At 41.8% G+C, this 14,773-nt stretch overlaps 1 protein-coding gene across 2 annotated transcripts in view; it reads left to right on the forward strand.

Annotated features, from left to right (window-relative positions):
- Window positions 1–14,773, forward strand: part of LOC114546659 (protein jagged-2) — a 76,073-nt gene that overhangs the window by 43,555 nt on the left and 17,745 nt on the right. The window contains exons 6-17 of one of the 2 annotated variants that reach the window (XM_028565609.1): window positions 2,534–2,664; window positions 4,867–4,986; window positions 5,115–5,228; window positions 6,163–6,276; window positions 7,922–8,035; window positions 9,180–9,226; window positions 9,616–9,789; window positions 10,259–10,409; window positions 10,861–11,025; window positions 11,538–11,651; window positions 12,505–12,618; window positions 13,508–13,621. In XM_028565609.1, coding sequence (XP_028421410.1) covers window positions 2,534–2,664; window positions 4,867–4,986; window positions 5,115–5,228; window positions 6,163–6,276; window positions 7,922–8,035; window positions 9,180–9,226; window positions 9,616–9,789; window positions 10,259–10,409; window positions 10,861–11,025; window positions 11,538–11,651; window positions 12,505–12,618; window positions 13,508–13,621 — 1,472 coding nt within the window. The remainder of the gene's footprint in view (window positions 1–2,533; window positions 2,665–4,866; window positions 4,987–5,114; window positions 5,229–6,162; window positions 6,277–7,921; window positions 8,036–9,179; window positions 9,227–9,615; window positions 9,790–10,258; window positions 10,410–10,860; window positions 11,026–11,537; window positions 11,652–12,504; window positions 12,619–13,507; window positions 13,622–14,773) is intronic. The other variant, XM_028565610.1, reaches the window with a different exon arrangement.

Here is a 14,773-nt window from a genome sequence, read left to right on the forward strand (position 1 = left end):
ATAGCCCCGACGGAGAAATGACAGGACAGGTGGGGCAAGGTTAGCACTGGCCTTGGAATAACAGAGTGCTGCCATAAACCAACAGATTAGCTAACCCTTCGCTGGCCTCCCCTTGGAGAGGACTAACCCGTCGCTCCACAAACCCCTCGTTCCCCTCATTCCAAGTCTGACCTCCACCGAGCTGGCGACACAGGCAGAGGGCCCAGTAGAGACACGCGACACAACTGCAACAAAAAAACCTTCTTAGCAAGTCACGTTTGTCTTTTGGGGAGCGCTTAGCGTCTTATTATTGGATAAAACAAGCAATTTAAAGAGGAAGAAATGAATGAATGATTACAATAAGTTTTAATTGCAGCCCTATTTCATATAAAAAGTGAGAAAAATACTCAACTGAAGCCTGTTGGTATTTTTTAAAAGCCTGATTTCACTTGATTGTAGTGCAGGGACATGCCTTATTATTTGTCATTTCAAGATACAGACGAGTCGACATTACTGAAAACACGTTTGAATGTTCGAAGCAGATTTGAGTCCATTTTTACTGAAAAGAAATCAGTTAAAAACAAGTTGTGAGGGTTCAATTAAGGACAGAAATCATTTCATACGAAAGCTTTTAGTTACTCACGGCAACCCTCAAAGACGAAAAATGCAGTCAAATATGAACCTGAATGCTTGTATGTGTTGTTAGCTGCATGATAGGGGACGCACGGACTACAACCACACACACACACACACACACACACACACTAGGGCTGCACGATATGAGGAAAATATGCGATAACGTTGAGTATCGCAATAACGATATTACTAGCGATAACTAAGTATATTGGTGTACTCAATTCTGCATTTTTGCTGCTTTCTGCATTCTGCTAAAATACAACAAATTGCTTGTTGAATTTAAAATAAACGAAAGAAAATCATTTCCAACAGTCTTTTATTGAACACATTGAACATTGAATTGAATATAAAAGGCACCACTAAAAAAAGAATGACTGTTTTTAAAGTGCAGTTTTCTACCAATATTTTCTTTCAACTAACACAAAAAAATCTCTGTGTCTCTCACGACATGTTGCACCCTTTAGCGATGTGTTTATTGCACAAGTTGATATTGCGATGATGATAAAAAACTAAAAAAAGATATATTGTGCGCACACACACACACACACAAACACATTCTCTTTGCTCAGGAATGTCCCCTGGCACTGTGTGTTCTAAGATTAGGAGCTGCAGCAAACATGTCATCCACCTTGATGAAGACGTTCTGTCGGCCGTTTACTGCTGTGACATTCGGCTGCGACTCAATCAACTCTCCTGTGTTCTCTGGACATTTCTACTCCACATGTCTTCCATGGATTCTTCATGCTTATCGGGGGACGTTTCACTGGCATGCTGCCCCGACGTTGAGCGCCCCTCTGTGTTTTCACACATTGTAAAAGTATTACCTTGTCTATTATCACTACATAACTCTCTCTGTTTTTCATGGCCGACTCCCGCCGCGTTATTAAGTGCATCTGTGTGCGTGATATGCCCTCAGGCTGGAGCTGTAAACTAGAACACATTGTCAGTGCATCGGTGAAATAAGAGGCACTTATTTCTGCATAAGCATTCAAGTATTTCACTGACGTAAAAGCGACATTAAAACAGTGGAAATAATGAATTCATTTCAAGTAATTAAGCAAACACCTTTTAGTAAAATATACCTGTGAAGAAACAAAGTTTTGTTTTGCCATTACGGGCAAAGTACTTCCTCCCATCTCTAGTTTGGGGTTTCAGATCACTTCCAGAAGGAAAGAAGAAAGAAATTAAGATAGGAAAAAAGGTAGTGCTGCCCCGTCTTACTCCGATTCTCCACCGGGCGCGTCTGTGCTTTGATCCGCGGTGCGATTCCACGGCAGGAGCGTCTCAGAAAGCCTCCGGAACGCAGCGCGGACGCGTCTGGTTGAAAATAGCGGTTAGTCGACTAAGAATTGTTTAGTCGTTGCTTTTTCCATGCTGAATGATTTCCAAGAAACTTATGAGTACATCTCTGGTAAACCAAAGTGGGGCTTTTGCATGATTCTTTGTGGAGAAACTCACTTTTACAGATCTGTCAATTGAAGCAACTAATCGACTAGTCGATAAAAAATGGTATGAGGCTGAGTCGAGTAAGAATTTTTTTAGTTGACGACAAACCTAAAAGAAGGAAATAAATACATTGAAGTACCAGCATCCCTCCCAGGTGTACAGTATATTTCCCTGATATAAACTAACCGTCCCTCTAGCCAAGAAAAACACTTTCAAACACTCCTTCATTGCTACTGCTATAAACACCTTCAATAAAAAAAAAGTAATGACACACACAAACACTATGTCACTTTGCACACACATGTTGTATTTTTTTTTTTTTTACAGTGTAAATGAATTTATAAGCTTTGCATGTTTACTGTCCGAGTTTTGTTTTTGCAAGGTATGTTGAGGCCACGTCTAAGACGATTTTTCCGTCCTGAGAGACCATAACGTTTTCTGCATCTGAATGTGAATCTGCGGTGTGTTGCAGGTGTAACTACGGCTGGCAGGGCCCGCACTGTGACGAGTGCCTGCCGTATCCGGGCTGTGTTCACGGTACCTGCAACGAGCCCTGGCAGTGCACCTGTGAGAAGAACTGGGGCGGTCTGCTCTGTGACAAAGGTCAGATCTCTTTTGGATCTCTTTTTTATTTAACCTTTATTTATACAGGTAATCTCATAGAGACACAGGGTTTCATTATCAAGAGAGACCTGTTTGGGACAATACACAGCAACAGTTACAGACAGACAAACCGATTACAATAGTATACAAAAGATTTACTATATACAAGATTTAAAACGAAAGTGCCAAGTAGACCTATAACACTAAAACAAGATTCCAAAAATGTTTTTTTTCTAGTGCCCTTAGTTTAAAGTTTAAAATCCTGTAGTGGGAGCAAGCTGGACAGTTTTAGATCCTGCTGCAGTGTGTTCTGGGTTGAGGGGGGCAGCTCTGTACAAACTGATGGACGTTGAAGCTACAAGTGCTAAAAGTCAAAAGCAACTGGACTGGCTTCAGATTCCTGATAACATTTTTGACCTCTTGTCTAAAAAGGCCTTTCTTCAGGTCATTTGGAGTTAATTTTGGGCATACAAATGATTTCTTCGGTATATTTCAAAGACTAACAGATATTGGTTTCCGTTGTTTTTCCATGGAGTCCTAAAAGCATTAAGCAGAAACTTGCTGGAGTTGTATTGACGTGAATATTGTGCAAGATGTTAGTCACCTTGTTTAAAGGAACACGCCGACTTATTGGGAATTTAGCTTATTCACCGTAACCCCCAAAGTTAGACAAGTCGATACATACCCTTCTCATCTCTGTGCGTTCAGTAACGCTGTGTGACGGCCCCTGTGGCAGCAGGCCATCACATAACATGCAGGTGAATGGTTCCAGTAATCCTACTGCTCCGAATAAGTGACAAAATAACACCAACATGTTCCTATTTACATGTTTTGATTTGTAGAGTCAAAGCGTGTACAAAAAACAACGTAACATGAGACACAGTAATATAGTTCCCGGTTTGTTTAGGGTTAGAAGATGGCTGTGTCTCATATTACGTTGTTTTTTGTACATGCTGTGAGTCTACAAATCACAACATGTAAATAACATGTTGCCGTTATTTTGTCACTTTTGTCACAATTCGGAGCAGTAGGATTGCTGGAACCATTCACCTGAATTTTGTGTGATGGGCTGTTGCCGCTGGGGCCGTCAGACAGCCTTACAGCACGCACTGAGATTAGAAGGGTATGTAAATGGAAGGATATGTATCGACTTGTCTAACTCTGGGGCTTACGGTGAATAAGCTAAATTCCCAATTAGTCGGTGTGTTCCTTTAAAATGAATGCTGACTTGATACTCACTGTGATAGATTTCACAACTCTAGAGTTTGCCATTTGAATGTCATGCTGTGGAATGGAAAGCAATGGTGTGCAGTTATTGTGAAGTATTTTTTGATTTCCAGTATATGGGCTAGAAAATGGGCAAAAATGCTCCTTTAAACCTATCATAAGTGGCATGAGGACACGGTGTTATTGGTCCAAATGCAGAACACTAAAATAGGAATGGCTTTTTTCTGTAAATATGCTCCTACGTTGTGTTCCTTGTAACCCACAATCATATGATTTGGGAGGGGAAAAAAATGAAATGGAGCCTCTAACAGCAAGTTATTGTGTACGGCTGTTAAACACAACTGCAGCATAATGAGAAGTAAAAGCATTTCCATGATGTTTTAGTCCGATAAGATTTTGTACACAACAATTGTTCCATCACTTAGTGGTCTGGTATATTCTGCCCTAAATGTCACTGTGGCAAGATGTCAGGGTTTTTCCTTCATAAAGGAACTTTTCACTCCCCCAAAAGAGGTTTTTAGCCAGCCCCAAAGGAAAATCACCAGCACCAAAATTTCAAGAATTGAGAATTAAAAAAGCAATTCACATCCATCCATCCAAATGTGTTCAAGAGCAAGTTACCAAACAACCGTTAAACAAGCAGAACATAACCTTGAATATGAGAGCTAATCTCACTTTTTTAAGTCACCAGGAGAGGCAGGCTGTACCGTAAACATTTTTAATTAGGGTTTTATTTACTCAAGCATAATATACGTTTTTTTGTTTATCAAATTGTCAGAAATAACAGGTAAATGCATAGACTTCTGTCAAATGAGGTAGAACAGACTCATTGCCTTTACTTACAGCCTTGTGTAGTCCCCCCCCAAAGGCCCATTCTGAGCCAGGAAAAACCCTGGTTGTGTGTAATTTGTTAACTGTGTGTGTGTGACATCGACGCACACAGAGTGGGTCACATCAGTGTTCTTTGCTGTGCAGACCTGAACTACTGTGGGACCAACCGACCCTGTAAGAACGGAGGCACGTGTATGAACACAGAGCCAGACGAGTATAACTGCGCCTGTCCAGACGGCTACTCTGGCAAGAACTGCGAGATCGGTGAGTCTCTAAAGAAAAGAAGACCAAAAAAACAGCTCCCAAATCCAGGTTTCTGCGCCACGCTCAGGGCAAAGTTCTGAGGAGCTGATGGAAGATTTATGAGCATTCCTACTTTTTTTTTTCTCTAGCGGAGCACGCCTGTGTTTCCAACCCTTGTGCCAGCGGAGGAACGTGCCACGAAGTCCCATCAGGCTTTGAGTGTCACTGTCCGGCAGGCTGGTCCGGGCCGACCTGTGCTAAAGGTGGGGGGCAATGAGATCTAGCATCTTCTGTTCTGTTATGTTATGTGTCCCCTCTCGATGCTCCACGTCAGGAGCTTTGTGCTTCTGTTTGGGAGTTAAAACTAGGTCTTTTTCCACTTCTAATCCCTTCTAATCCATTCTAATGTCAGGACATTGAGGTTCTGTCCTCAGAAGTTATTTTCTGGAAGTTTGGGGATTTCAACAACCTGTTCTGATATTTTTTTAGGAGTAATTTCTTTAAATGTGACATTTTTTTTATCCAAAAAATAAAGTTACTTTTTTTTTTTAAATGACAGGATTTAGTATTATTCCACCTGATTTTTATTCGTGGCAGTATGTAGTTTACAGTATTTTTTCTATGAGTGGTTTTATGATTGAAGTGAAGTGGCACAGCTAATTAGTAATCCTAATTAGCTGTGCCCTTAAGCACAGCTAATCTTCCTGGGGTCATTACTTGAAAACATACATTCAGCATTTCAGTCCACGCAACTCAATACATTTAAAAACATAAATCTTTCGGAAGTTACAGAATTTTGTAAGTTAGAAACAAAGGTAACACTTTACTTGAAGGTATCTACCCAAGAGTCACATGACACAGTCCTGACACATGAACCCTAACCGTAACTTGTCATGACAAAAAACAATAGACACTTACTAAAAGAAGCGTTATGTCATAAACGTTTATGACTTGTTTATAATGTGTATGACACGTTCATGACAGTGTCATGTCACTCTTATGTAGATACCTTCAAGTAAAGTGTAACCGGAACAAAACTAAACAGGCTAATTTTACCAGTTTAAAGAGAACCAGCTGGATACCTTCCGAAGAGGCTGATTGAGTATGCAAACCTAACTCAGTGTCACCTGTGGTAGCTGGAGTATGAGTTTTTCTTAAGTGATAAAGGCTTCAACATCCGTCTGGTATGTATTTCAGACACAGATGAGTGTGCCTCCAGCCCCTGTGCTCAGGGCGGAACCTGCATGGACATGGAGAACGGCTTCGAATGTCTCTGCCCTCCACAGTGGACAGGCAAGACCTGCCAGATAGGTACGTCTCACTGAGGGATTGACTAATATGCTGTGATCAAAGATAACATGACATGCTTTGTACATTTAAAGTAGGCTCATTTGTGCACATCTGATGATTGTAAAATATCACGAGGCAAATTGTCCGATTTGATTCACAACATTTTTAAGGGAAAACACGTTTTAAATGTATATATTTGGTGTAATCCTGATTCCCTGATTCAACACATTGTTGCATGTTGGATGATGTTTTGCTGTGATAAAGCCGGTGTGATTCTGTGTGTTGCACCTACAGTGAATGCCATGCTTCCGAATTCATTCCAGGAATCCCATTTGCTTGCATAGTTACAGCATATCTGGGTGTTTGTTTATCTGCCGTGTCGTTTAACCAGTAGAATTACTGCAGGAGGGTCACTGATTTCAAGTGTGTGTGTGTGTGTGTGTGTGTGTGTGTGTGTGTGTGTGTGTGTGTGTGTGTGTGTGTGTGTCGAGCCAGGTGACTTGAGTAAAGCTAAAAATAACCCCTCGCCTGGCAACTGCTAGCCTTGGGACAAAATATACGCCTGCAGGGGGTTATCTTTGGCTCCAGACTGGGCGTAACAGGGTTGTATGTACGCTACGGTGAAGCGACGCCACAACATAGCGGAGCCCTCACCCCCTCCGACCTCTGCCAGGAAACGCTTTATAACCTGTAAACACGCGCGGGAAGCAACCGAAATGCTTCGGTTTGTGTTACGGATTCTGTTCTTCTCTGAGCACTTCCCCTTTTAAGAGAGCGGGGTGGTACCTGGAAGAGAGCGGGATGATGAGGAGGGGCAGTGGTAGTGGGGAGAGGTCGGGTTTTTGGGAATGGGTTGGGGGTGTTTAGTTTCAGCAGACCAACAGGTGCCGCCTACCTCCTGGGAGTAGTATTAATGCACTGTGTCGGTTTATAGTAAGCGCAGCGTCGTGGTGGGCGCGGCGATAGCTGCCTCTGAAACTGACCACTTGGAATGCCGCAGGTTGGCCTTTAGGGAATGCAATAGAATGACATTAACCCTGGGGGTGAGGATAGAGCAGTGGGGGAGATGGAAACCCTGTCAGACATGAACTACACCCTGTAAATGTTCTGGCAATTTGACATGTTTGAAAAAGACCCCTGGGTCGTTTACCCATAAATGTCATGAATCTGACTACATAGTACCAAATAATGTAAATTAATCTGGTCACCTTAACAGAAAGGCTTAAATATGCATATTAAGAGATCTAAATGTTCCACATTGTTTTGGATTGGTTTTGCTAATGAGGAGGAACAAAAGGACTTGAAAAACAACAATTATTGAGCTGCAAAATAAGTTTTCATGTCCTTTACTGATGCACCCTTTAAAACGTACTGCAGACCAGTCAAATATCGTGCAAGCATTGCAGCTCTTTTCAAACAGTCATTATGGAACATTTCTGTAACGGAGGCCGTAGTTGGAAAGTTTGGTAGCAGGTATATAAAACCAGCAACGAAAAAAAAAAGACAACAACAAACAGTAGTAGTTAGAGTTCAGAAAAGACCTACAATCTTCAGCCGTGATTTCAGTGTGTTGTACGACATGAAGCTACGCTTGGTGACGGGGCTTCTCAGCAGGTTCTCAGCTCTCTCATTCATTCTCTTTGTGTCTCTCGTCTCCATTTTGCAGACGTTAATGAGTGTGCGGGGAAGCCTTGCCTCAATGCTTACTCTTGCAAAAACATGATTGGTGGATATCACTGTGCCTGCTTTCGTGGATGGGTTGGCCAGAACTGTGACATCAGTTAGTATCAATCCAGCTACCTATTAGCCTCCAGCCTCTTTCCATTTGCCTGTAGCACCGTTAGCCCCGAGTCCTGTTCTCCTTGCTGGCTAGCTTCTGTTCTGCTAGCTCCTTCTCGCTTCTCATTCATTTATCACTCGTTCTAAAATGTTTCTGTGTCCATATTCGAATATACATTACAATATATCATTATACTGAACAGTAAAATCTTAACACTTTGATCAATTTAAACACTACAACCACCCAGCGACAGCTTCCCTTAGGCTTTGACAGCAGCAATTGCCAGTTGTTGCTGACAATGCTAGTAAAAATAATCGTAGTCTTTTTTTTTTTTGCTTAATACAATATGTAGTACAGTAGTTTATCTTATGGACAAAAAATATGTGTTATTGCCACTCCAATAAGGCTTTGACAACAAGCTAATGGCTACTCATATGTTGTAGCTGAATGCTAGCAAAATAATCTGTGCTTTTTCTTGCTTAAAATGGCAAGTTTTTTAAATTCTACTATGTAGTACAGTGGGAATAAATATTGTGCAGCTCCCATTGGGCTTTGATAGCATGCTAATGACTAAGACCCATAGACTTTTTCTTGTTTAAATATTACCCGTCGCTAAAGTACTCATTAATCTCGCCACAGAAACTTGTTTTACTACAGCTCCATCAGGCTTTGACAGCATGCTAAACTAAAATCTAGGCCTTTACGTGGGTGCAAAAACAACAGTAACATGTTGTGGCTGAAACCCTGTATGGGAAAATGAATTAAAGATGCCAGTAGAACAGAGGCTAGTTAGCCCAGAGGTCTGGTCTTCAGCTCTCCATTCATAATCTTTCTCTTGCCTCTCAGACGGCTGTTGATGCCTGCCACACCCTGCCCAAATTCTTCTAAGCTATAAAACTTTTGCCTTTTTTCCTAAATGTTGTAAATCTTTTTTAGAGGAAATCTTGAAGGGTTGTTGTGAGTTGTGTAGTTTGGTTTCATTGCATGTTCTGCACCTCTGAATCTGCATCTAACATTTCCTCAGGCATGGCTCGTTTTGCTTTTGGTTGTGTCGACCACTTTTTCTGTAGCATCTGCATGTTCCAGCACCAATGCCTGCTCCACAACTCAAACCTGATGATTTCTCTGTGTCTTTTCTTCTCAGACATGAACAGCTGCCATGGTCAGTGTCAGAACGGAGGGACCTGCAAGGTGAGCTTTCATTAACACTGAGATCTTTGTTACATTATTTTTAATGTTTGAATGCAACATGATGCGGTAATGGAGTTGGAACAAGATTAGAGATGATCCCAAGTACTTGTCAGACCTCTCTCTCTAGCTCTCAATATCCCCAAATCTCTGTCCTGCCCAGTGTTGATGTTCTGAAACTCAACAGCGTCCATAAAAGAGCCTTTGAACACATCACAACACTGAGCTGGGAGGATGTTTGGGGATTTACACGTGCTGTTGGGTGCTTGTTTTTCTTTGATCATAAAGGACACTTCTCACTTTATCTGAAAATAATTATACATTTGAAGCCCTGCCTCTTTGATTATCTGCACCTGAGTGTAATGTAATGTGTATGTTTGTTTTTGTTTCAGGAGGTGGCCAGAGACTACCAGTGTGTTTGCCAGGCGGGGTTCGTGGGTCGCGACTGCGAGGTTCAGAGAAACCGCTGTGCCAGCAGTCCGTGTAGGAACGGTGGGCGCTGCCATGCCCTGCTGGAGGGGTTCATGTGTGAATGCCCGCAGGGCTTCGCTGGTACAACCTGTGAGGTGAGGATAGTGTAAGATACACAGGGGGAAAAACGTTTGGTGCGTACACTTGCACATAGTCTATATCGACAACGTTTCATTTATGGGATAGTTCCGGTGCCGGCGGAGGATCGGCCAGATGTCCCTCATTTTCTGCCTTTCGCTTTCTTTGTGTTGTAATTTTAAACTCCGCTGGATTTATGAGAAGTACGGTTAACTGCTCCTCAGATCTCTGCAGGGTAAATCCAGACAGCTAGCGAGACTATCTGTCCAATCTGAGTTTTCTCTTGCAAGACTAAAACAACCTTTGAACATACACATGTTCCACCAAAACAAGTTCCATCCAGATGCTATGCCGCCCAAGAAATACCAAATAAACCAGAGAGATGTTTTTTTCCCATCACAGAATGCTGTATGGACTGTGGAGGAAGGTCTGGCTATGTGAGACTCACTTGCACACAACTCACCTCTACCTCCCTGTTTTCGGTAGGTGCAGAATGACCCGTGCAGCCCGAACCCATGTCAAAATAAGGCCCAGTGCCACAGCCTGATGGGAGACTTCTACTGCAGCTGCCCGGACGATTACGAGGGCAAAACGTGTTCGGAGCTCAAGGACCACTGCAAGACCAACCATTGTCAAGGTAACACCACACCTGGAGGATCCTTGACATCTATGTCTTCAAATATATTTTAATGGTGGATGTCTAGTAGAAACAAAGCTACTTGAGCAGGAATGGATAAAAGAAAAGGGTCTTTTGAGTGGCAAGTTGAGTTTCAAAGCGCTTTCAGATGGTTCTCTCCACAAGACTATGTTTAGTTAGTAAGTAGTAAGTTATGTTAATGTACTGACTGATGTGAGAAGTCTCAAATACCACTTGAGCATTAAAAAAACTGAGAAATATCCTTTAAAGTACATTTAGAACAGATTTTTTTAAAAAGTGTGATTTATTTGCGATTATTGCGAGTTAACTTAAAATTTTAAATGATCGACAGCCCTAATTTGAATTAACCAGCTGTGGACGTTAAGAGACACATACTCTCTATTCCAACTTTCTGCCATGTTGATCTCTTTTTCTCTTCTGTCACTCCAAGTGATTGACAGTTGCACAGTAGCCGTGGCTACCAACGACACCCAAAAGCGCGTGTGGCACATCTCATCCAATGTATGCGGTCCCCACGGCCGCTGCATCAGCCTGCCTGCCGGGAACTTCAGCTGCTCCTGTGAGCCGGGATTCACTGGCACCTACTGCCACGAGAGTGAGTCATTATTAGCTAAACACACACACACACACACACACACACACACACACACACACACACACACACACACACACACACACTATATTTATCAACAGTTACCATCACTGGCAACCACATGAATCTTACGGTAATTCAGACCTTAGTTTCACTTATCATCACTCTCTGTTTAGTCTACAGCAGAAGGAAAACAAAAAACATGGATGCTTTTAAAATATATGTTCTCAAAATCAAACTACACTAAATCTTGTTTTTTATATATTTATACAATATGTTTTGTTTTTTTACTTGTCAAAAAGACCACAGCGTAGTGGCTGAAATTTTATTTGTTAACATCTTAGACACAAAGCTGATGCTCAGACAGCGGCGGAGCAGAGAGTAAATAATAAGAGCAAAACAAAACAGCAGGCCAAACTCAGGAATATTTTGAATTCTTTAGAGTTTAAGCTTTTTGAAAATTGAACAACTAATTAAAAAGTGTAATAAATAACTTGACATCTCTCTGCCTGCAGACATTAACGACTGTGCGCCATCTCCCTGTAAGAACGGAGGTACTTGCATCGATGGGATCAACTCCTTCCAGTGTTTCTGCCCAGACGGCTGGGAGGGCAGTCTGTGTGATGTTGGTGAGTGTGTGTCTGTGTGTGTCTGAGAACTGGGTTTTCGGGGGTCGCCGTTATTCCTCACAGGCTGTTATATTGTTGGCTAGTTTCATTTATATTAAAACATCAGATTTCATAAACCACATGTGTCTTGTGTGCAAAAATATTATTTGTAAAGTAACTAGTAACTAAAGTAACTAAAGCTGTCAGATGAATGTAGTGGAGTAAAAAGTAAAAATGTTCTCTGAAAGTAGCGCAGTAGAAGTAGAACGTGGCATGAAAAGAAAAGACTCTAGTAAAGTATAAGTACCTCAACATTTGTACTTAAGTACAGTACAAAAGTACTGTAAATGTAAGTAAAGTAAGTAAGTAAATGTACTTAGTTCCATTCCACCACTGGAGAACCCATCAATGGCTTCCAGCAGCAGACGAACGATCAGCAGTCTTAAAATCTTATGGGAAGACCAAACAATGGAGGATTTGTTTTAGAGAGGAAATCAAGCGGGGGATGGGCGACTTGACCAGCTGACTGATTCTAAATCTGTTTTGTACTTAGTTTACAGTAGGGCTGCTCGATTATGAAAATAAATAAATAAAGCATAATCACAATTATTTTGGACAATATTTAAATCACATTTAAACGGTTATTTGTTGACTTTTGTTGAAGTTAAAAAACAGTGAAACAAATCAACAGTGAAAAAACCTTGAACTGTGAAATGTGCCTTTAAAACTTTTCCCGTTGAACTTTTTGAATTCCCCTTCAAGACAAAATAATAGTTCACTTCCAAGTTGTCTCGATTACATTGTATTTGTGATCATCGTTAGGAGCTGAAATGGAAATCGCGATCAAAATTCAATTAATTTCACTTTGTTCCAGATGTGAACGAGTGCAACAGGAGCCCCTGTCAGAATGGAGGCCAATGTGTCGATCTGCTGAATGACTTCTACTGCAACTGTGTGGACAACTGGAAAGGAAAGACCTGCCACTCGCGTAAGTTCATATGTTAATGTGTTACGGAAGACATTAGTCTATATCCACGACGTTTCATTTCCGGGATTGTTTAGGTGCCACCAGAAATTCGGCCGACCTTCCTCCTGTGTTGTGGAGAGAGGTCTGGCAATGCGAGACTAGGAAGACATCAGTGACTACTGTACATGTGTGTCTGTGGATGTCTTTGTAAACACCAGGGTTTCCCCCAGTGTTTTGCCCTACCAGGCTTAAGTCACTGGGAATTCTTTTTGAATGTATTTTAAGACGTTTTTTAAACTACAGTTTCAGTGGGGCGGCTCGGTTGGAAACATAGTCATATTTTTTTTTAACATTTTCCAGTTAGCTTTTAGCACTGACTTAATGTGGGGCCCTATGAAATCTGTCTTAAACCTTTTTTGAATTCTTAATTTTGCTATTCCGTCCATGATTCTGTTATCACAGAACGCTGCTCTACATTAATGCTGCCATCAGTCTGACTGTTCCCAAGCCGGGCCCCTTAAAAAAAAACTTGACACTTGCCACCGGGGGAAACACTAAATACGATATGTGGAAATATGCATATCTGTGAAGAGTGCATTAGTCTGTGAAAATGATTGTTTTAATTGTTATAGTGCAGAAAATAGGTGAGTGAACAAAAATTGAAGTAGAGCCCATGAGTCTCTGTCCTTAGTTTCCATGTTCTACAACATGTCAGGTCTTACATTTTTTAACTACCTTAGCCTCTTAATCTTCTCTACGTGGCACCATGCCCTCGCTGGCTGCTGTGCAGGCTTGTTCTTCCCTCTGACGGCGTCTCTGAACTGTGCTTTGGGAGCTGCCGTAATCACTAATCAACACTGGAACAGAGTCAAATGTTTAAAAATCTTTTTCCCACGCTGCCTCGTTTCAGGTGAGAGCCAGTGCGACTCCACTACCTGCAGCAATGGTGGGACGTGTTACGACCATGGAGACTCCTTCCTGTGCAGCTGCCCCTCAGGCTGGGGGGGCAGCACCTGCAACACAGGTCAGGCCGGCTCTCACTGCGCTCTCAATCATGCTGCTCTGCTTTTAATTAGGATTGAGTATTGTTTGTGTTTTTTCCGATACCGTTGCTAAAGCGATACTTTTAAAACGATGCCGGTGCCTTAACGGTGCCTTGAACACAAGAAGAGCATAAAATGACAGTCAACGACATTAAAGGAACACGCCGACTTATTGGGAATTTAGCTTATTCACCGTAACCCCCAGAGTTAGAAAAGTCCATACATACCCTTCTCATCTCTGTGCGTGTTGTAAGGCTGTGTGACGGCTCCAGCGGCATCAGGCCAGCACAGAACCTGCAGGTGAATGGTTCCAGTAATCCTACTGCTCCGAATAAGTGACAAAATAACACCAACATGTTCCTATTTACATGTTGTGATTTATAGAGTCACAGCGTGTACAAAAAACGTAACATGAGACACAGCCTTCTTCTAACTGTAAACAAACCGGGAACTATATTCTCAGGCGGAAGAATATAGTACTTGGGCGGAGTGATATGCTCGCAGCAAGCCTGTCTGAGAATATAGTTCCCGGTTTGTTTACTGTTAGAAGATGGCTGTGTCTCAAGTTACGTTGTTTTTTTGTACACGCTGTGATTATACAAATCACAACATGTAAATAGGAACATGTTGGAGTTATTTTGTCACTTTTGTCACAATTGGGAGCAGTAGGCTAGTTGGAACCAGTTACCTGCAGGTTCTGTGCTGGGCTAAGCTAATGCTGGAGCCGTCAGGCAGCGTTACAGCACGCACGGAGATGAGAAGGGTATGTATCGACTTGTCTTACTCTGGGGTTACAGTGAATAAGCTAAATTCCCAATAAGTCGGCGTGTTCCTTTAAAGAACGGCATATGGTCAAAATTTAAGGATTTATTTAAAATCTAATAACAATAACTTATAAGAAAACATATTTCAATAGTAAATTACTGTTAAACAACAAAACCAACCACTAGATGGGAAAAGGGTATTTTACAATAACTTTGAATGCACCGCGAGGCTTATCAGTTTCAAGTAAACACACCGTCTGTGTTGTTTTCGGACAACGGCAGCTGCTGGCTGTTGGACGTCCCGCTGTTGAAATCCAGTGACATACAGCCACATGGCAGTCCGTTTAGCTGTAAGCATTTTAACCGTTT

This window comes from Perca flavescens, chromosome 20, assembly GCF_004354835.1.
Source record: "Perca flavescens isolate YP-PL-M2 chromosome 20, PFLA_1.0, whole genome shotgun sequence".
Lineage (NCBI taxonomy): Eukaryota > Metazoa > Chordata > Actinopteri > Perciformes > Percidae > Perca > Perca flavescens.